The 5,666-nt window shown below is 45.1% G+C and overlaps 1 protein-coding gene across 1 annotated transcript in view; it reads right to left on the reverse strand.

Annotated features, from left to right (window-relative positions):
• Window positions 1-1,526: 1,526 nt before the first annotated feature.
• Window positions 1,527-5,666, reverse strand: part of LOC119354443 (protein MET1, chloroplastic-like) — a 6,069-nt gene continuing 1,929 nt past the window's right edge. Inside the window, exon 7 of the mRNA XM_037621171.1 lies at window positions 1,527-1,884. Coding sequence (XP_037477068.1) covers window positions 1,711-1,884 — 174 coding nt within the window. The 3' untranslated portion in view covers window positions 1,527-1,710. The remainder of the gene's footprint in view (window positions 1,885-5,666) is intronic.

A 5,666-nucleotide genomic window follows, 5' to 3' on the forward strand; every position in this document is an offset into this window, starting at 1 on the left:
GAGTTTGGCATGGATCGAGATTAGGATTTGTCACTCTGTGTATCCGAGAGGTATCTCTGGGCCCTCTCGGTAATGTACATCACTATAAGCCTTGCAAGCAATGTGACTAATGAGTTAGTTGCAGGATGTTGCATTACGGAACGAGTAAAGAGACTTGTCGGTAACGAGATTGAACTAGGTATTGAGATACCGGCGATCAAATCTCGGTCAAGTAACATACCAATGACAAAGGGAACAACATATGTTGTTATGCGGTTTGACCAATAAAGATCTTCGTAGAATATGTAGGAACCAATATGAACATCCAGGTTCCACTATTGGTTATTGACCGGAGATGAGTCTCGGTCATGTCTACATAGTTCTCGAACTCGTAGGGTCCGCACGCTTAACGTTCGATGATGATCGGTATTATGAGTTTATGTGTTTTGATGTACCGAAGGTAGTTCAGAGTTTCGGATGTGATCATGGACATGATGAGGAGTCTTGAAATGGTCGAGACATAAAGATTGATATATTGGACGATGTTATTCGGACATCGGATGAGTTCTGGGGTCACCAGATAAATATTGGAGTGCAGGGGGTTATCAGAAACCCCGGAGGGAACTAATGGGCCAACATGGGTGTTCTGAGAAAGAGAGAGAGGAGAAGGGCCCTAGGGCTGGCCGCGCCCCCCTCCCCCTTGAGGAGTCCGAATTGTACTAGAAGGGGGCGCAGCCCCCTCCTTTTCCTTCTCCCTCTCTCCCTCTCCTTCCTCCCCCTCCCTTTCCTTCTCCCTCTCTCCCTCTCCTTCCTTCCCCCTCCCTTTCCTTCTCCCTCTCTCCCTCTCCTTTCTAGTCGGAATCCTATTTGGGGGCACGCCCCAATGAGGGTTGGCCGGCCTCCCCCCTTGCTCCTTTATATACGAGGGCAGTGGGACACCCTAGAACACACAAATTGATAGTTGTCTTAGCTGTGTGTAGTGCCCCCTCCACAGATTTTCACCTCATTCATATCGTTGTAGTGCTTAGGCGAAGCCCTATGTCGGTAACTTCATCATCAACGTCATCACACCGTCATACTGACGGAACTCTCCTTCGGCCTCAACTGGATCAAGAGTATGAGAGACATCACCGAGCTGACCGTGTGCAGATCGCGGAGGTGCCGTGCGTTCGGTACTTGATCGGTTGGATCGCGAAGACGTTCGACTACATCAACCGTGTTACTTAACGCTTCCGCTTTCGGTCTACGAGGATACGTGGACACACTCTCCCCTCTCGTTGATATGCGTCTCCTAGATAGATCTTGCGTGATCGTAGCAAATTTTTTTGAAATACTGCATTCCTCAACAAAAAGTCAATACAGCAAATCTGTTATTGTTGGCATTCATAGTTTTGAAGAGATTTTGCCTGGGCTGCTTACTATCTTGGGATGCTAGAGAGGAAATTTCCATTTACTTATTTGGTTTTGCCTATGAGCACTTCACAATGGAGGATTGAGGATTTCTTTCTCACCAGGCAAAGAGTTGAAAGAAGGCTCCCTGGGTACTCTTTTTCGACAAAGGGCGACTTTATTATCTCAAAATGTAGCATCAAGCAGATACAAAGCATTATGAGTAACACCCGGCCTCTGCATAACTAAGATGCACACAGCCAAATCCAGAAGTCTGACAAAATTCATGAAATAAAAATCGACAAACCGGCAACAGTAGAGTCTTTTAAACCGACACTATGCCTATGTCGAAGAAGGTGGTGGCTCGATCCGTAGGTTATACTGCCACCCATGTTGGGAAAAAACCTCCGTAGCCACCTGCTCCAATCGCGTACACACCGCCATGAACAGCGGTTGATACTCCAGCTGTTGTAGTATAGACCACGTACGTAGCGAGTGCGTACACCGGAAAATAACCTGTAGAGGAGAAGCATTTTTGTCATTAAAAACCAAATCATTTCTGCATAGCCAAAGCGACCAAATTAAGGCATACGCTCCCACCCTTATTAGCGTTTTGAACCTATTTGTCATGCCGTCCAACCAATGACCAAAAATATTGGCAACACTTGTGGGCAGATACAAATTTAACGCTATTTGGATGACTGACCACGTAGAACATGCAAACTTGCATTGGAAAAAGAGGTGTTTGATTGTCTCGTCATGAATACAAAAAGAACACTTCTTACTCCTTCGCCAGTTGCGCCGTGCGAGGTTGTCTTTGGTTAACACAACTCCCCTACGGAGATACCACATGAAGATTTTCACTTTTAGTGGAATTTTAGACTTCCAAATTTTCTTATTATTACTCGTTGGTACCTCAGAATGCGTGAGTGCACGGTACATAGAGTCCACTGTGAAAGACCCTGATGTAGTAAGGTTCCAGCGAAACACATCCCGACCTTGTGTCAGGTTAATCAAATCCAGCCAGGATAAAAGATTATGCCATGACACAAGCCGGGGGCCAATCAAATCCCGCCTGAACGAAATATTCGGCAGGGAAGAACCGAGCACGCGCGCAATAGTATTATTCTTATCGCGAGGTACTCTACCTTGTTATATGTTATCACTGGATGGCAGGCTGCTCCTTATTAAACACCTATATGCTATCATTGGATGGCAGGCTGCTCCTTATTAAATGAGCACCCTCTCACTTCCTGCAAGAGTGGTCACACAACTGATAAAATTTCTGACACTTTCTTTGGAGAAAATTTGGTAGTAAGTAAAGTGGAATGGCTTTAGTTGCTTGGGACAAAATCAGTAAACCAAAGTTTTTTATTAAGCCAAAACAGTAGAACAATTGTTCTACGGTATTTTTATTAATTCAAAAAATATTTACAAGTCCAGTTCAGAGTATTGAATTAATGCTCCAGCCAACTCATCCAAAAGTCGTTATTTTAGTCCTTAGACGTGGGATCAATTAGGCCGCAGAATTGTTTTATTTAATACTCCTTCCGTCCCAAAATTCTTGTCTTAGATTTGTCTAAATACGGATGGATCAAGTCATATTTTAGTATTAGATACATCCGTATCTAGACAAATGTAAGACAAGAATTTTGGGACGGAGGGAGTACTACGTTGGCAGGGTCTTGAACTTAAAACCTGTTGGTTCGGATACCATATTAAATTCATGCTTCAGCCAACTCATCCAAAAATCGGAACTGATGAAGGGAGGTGGGCTATATATTTCAACACAGAGAATCACCCAATACCAGTTTTGTGAAACATAGAAGAAAATTACAAGTTTTGTGCTATCCAAGTGTTGATCAGATCAGCCTTATCTTGCTTTGCTCTGATTCTGGTTACTTCAAGCCACTGTTTGAGATAATATTTTCATGAATCGGTTAACCAAAGTTGCACGAAGGAAGGTGAAAGGGACATCTATAAGATGGCTAAGATCCGGGAGAGGAAGACGAGGGATATTGGCCAAGTCAAATGCATCAAGGACGGAGCAGGCCAACTCTTGGTGAAGGACGAAGAGATTAAGCATAGATGGCGGGAGTACTTCGACAAGCTGTTCAATGGGGAGAATGAGAGTTCTACCATTGAACTGAATGACTCCTTTGATGAGACCAGCATGCGTTTTGTGCGGCGCATCCAGGAGTCTGAGGTGAAGGAGGCTTTAAAAAGGATGAAAGGAGGCAAGGCGATGGGCCCTGATTGTATCCCCATTGAGGTGTGGAAAGGTCTCGGGGACGTAGCGATAGTATGGCTAACCAAGCTTTTCAACCTCATTTTTCGGGCAAACAAGATGCCAGAAGAATGGAGACGGAGTATATTAGTACCAATCTTCAAGAACAAGGGGGACGTTCAGAGTTGTACTAATTACCGTGGAATTAAGCTGATGAGCCATACAATGAAGCTATGGGAGAGAGTCATTGAGCACCGCTTAAGAAGAATGACAAGCGTGACCAAAAATCAGTTTGGTTTCATGCCTGGGAGGTCGACCATGGAAGCCATTTTCTTGGTACGACAACTTATGGAGAGATATAGGGAGCATAAGAAGGACTTGCATATGGTGTTCATTGACTTGGAGAAGGCCTATGATAAGATACCGCGGAATGTCATGTGGTGGGCCTTGGAGAAACACAAAGTCCCAGCAAAGTACATTACCCTCATCAAGGACATGTACAATAATGTTGTGACAAGTGTTCGAACAAGTGATGTCGACACCGATGACTTCCCGATTAAGATAGGACTGCATCAGGGGTCAGCTTTGAGCCCTTATCTTTTTTGCATTGGTGATGGATGAGGTCACAAGGGGTATACAAGGAGATATCCCATGGTGTATGCTCTTTGCGGATGATGTGGTGCTAGTTGACGATAGTCGGACGGGGGTAAATAGGAAGTTAGAGTTATGGAGACAAACCTTGGAATCGAAAGGGTTTAGGCTTAGTAGAACTAAAATCGAGTACATGATGTGCGGTTTCAGTACTACTAGCTGTGAGGAGGAGGAGGTTAGCCTTGATGGCCAGGTGGTACCTCGGAAGGACACCTTTCGGTATTTGGGGTCAATGTTGCAGGAGGATGGGGGTATTGATGAAGATGTGAACCATCGAATCAAAGCCGGATGGATGAAGTGGCGCCAAGCTTCTGGCATTCTCTGTGACAAGAGAGTGCCACAAAAGCTAAAAGGCAAGTTCTACAGGACGGCGGTTCGACCCGCAATGTTGTATGGCGCGGAGTGTTAGCCGACTAAAAGGCGACATGTTCAACAGTTAGGTGTGGCGGAGATGCGTATGTTGAGATGGATGTGTGGCCACACGAGGAAGGATCGAGTCCGGAATGATGATATACGAGATAGAGTTGGGGTAGCACCAATTGAGGAGAAGCTTGTCCAACATCGTTTGAGATGGTTTGGGCATATTCAGCGCAGGCCTCCAGAAGCTCCAGTGCATAGCGGACGGCTAAAGCGTGCGGAGAATGTCAAGAGAGGGCGGGGTCGACCGATTTTGACATGGGAGGAGTCCGTTAAGAGAGACCTGAAGGATTGGAGTATCGACAAAGAGCTAGCTATGGACAGGGGTGCGTGGAAGCTTGCTATCCATGTGCCAGAGCCATGAGTTGGTTGCGAGATCTTATGGGTTTCACCTCTAGCCTACCCCAACTTGTTTGGGACTAAAGGCTTTGTTGTTGTTGTTGTTGGTTAACCAAAGTTGCAGGGAGGCTTGGAAATTGATCATAATAAAGCTCTCGTGATGAAGAATCTGCATAAATTCTTCAATAGAGATGACCTGCCCTGGTTTAACCTTATTTGGTAAGTGCATTACTCCTCTTCTCTCCCACAAGACAAGGTGGGCTCCTTTAGGTTGAAGACCCACCTCAACCTACTCCAGACTTACAAACAGTCATGTCTGTGCATTGCAAATTCTGAGAGCACCATCCAGTTCTGGAGCGATAAATGGAGTGAGGAACCACTTCAACAAAGACTCCCAACTTAGAAGGTAAAACGTGTTTTGTCCGTCAAAAGCTGGCTCTTGTGTTCACCAGAAAATATATCCACATCCCGATTGGTACTTCAAGCACGATAGCTAGTACGTCACAACTTACAAGCACGATGGTAACATATTTCCTGTAGCCTTTGCTTTCCGAATGGAGGATTGCCATTGTTATGTACAAAGTGTATGTTCATAGAATGGTTGAAGTACAAAGGAAGGCTAAAAACATTCCTGGAGATATCTCCCAAGGTTAAAAGCATTCCT

Source organism: Triticum dicoccoides, chromosome 2A (assembly GCF_002162155.2).
Source record: "Triticum dicoccoides isolate Atlit2015 ecotype Zavitan chromosome 2A, WEW_v2.0, whole genome shotgun sequence".
NCBI classification, from domain to species: domain Eukaryota; kingdom Viridiplantae; phylum Streptophyta; class Magnoliopsida; order Poales; family Poaceae; genus Triticum; species Triticum dicoccoides.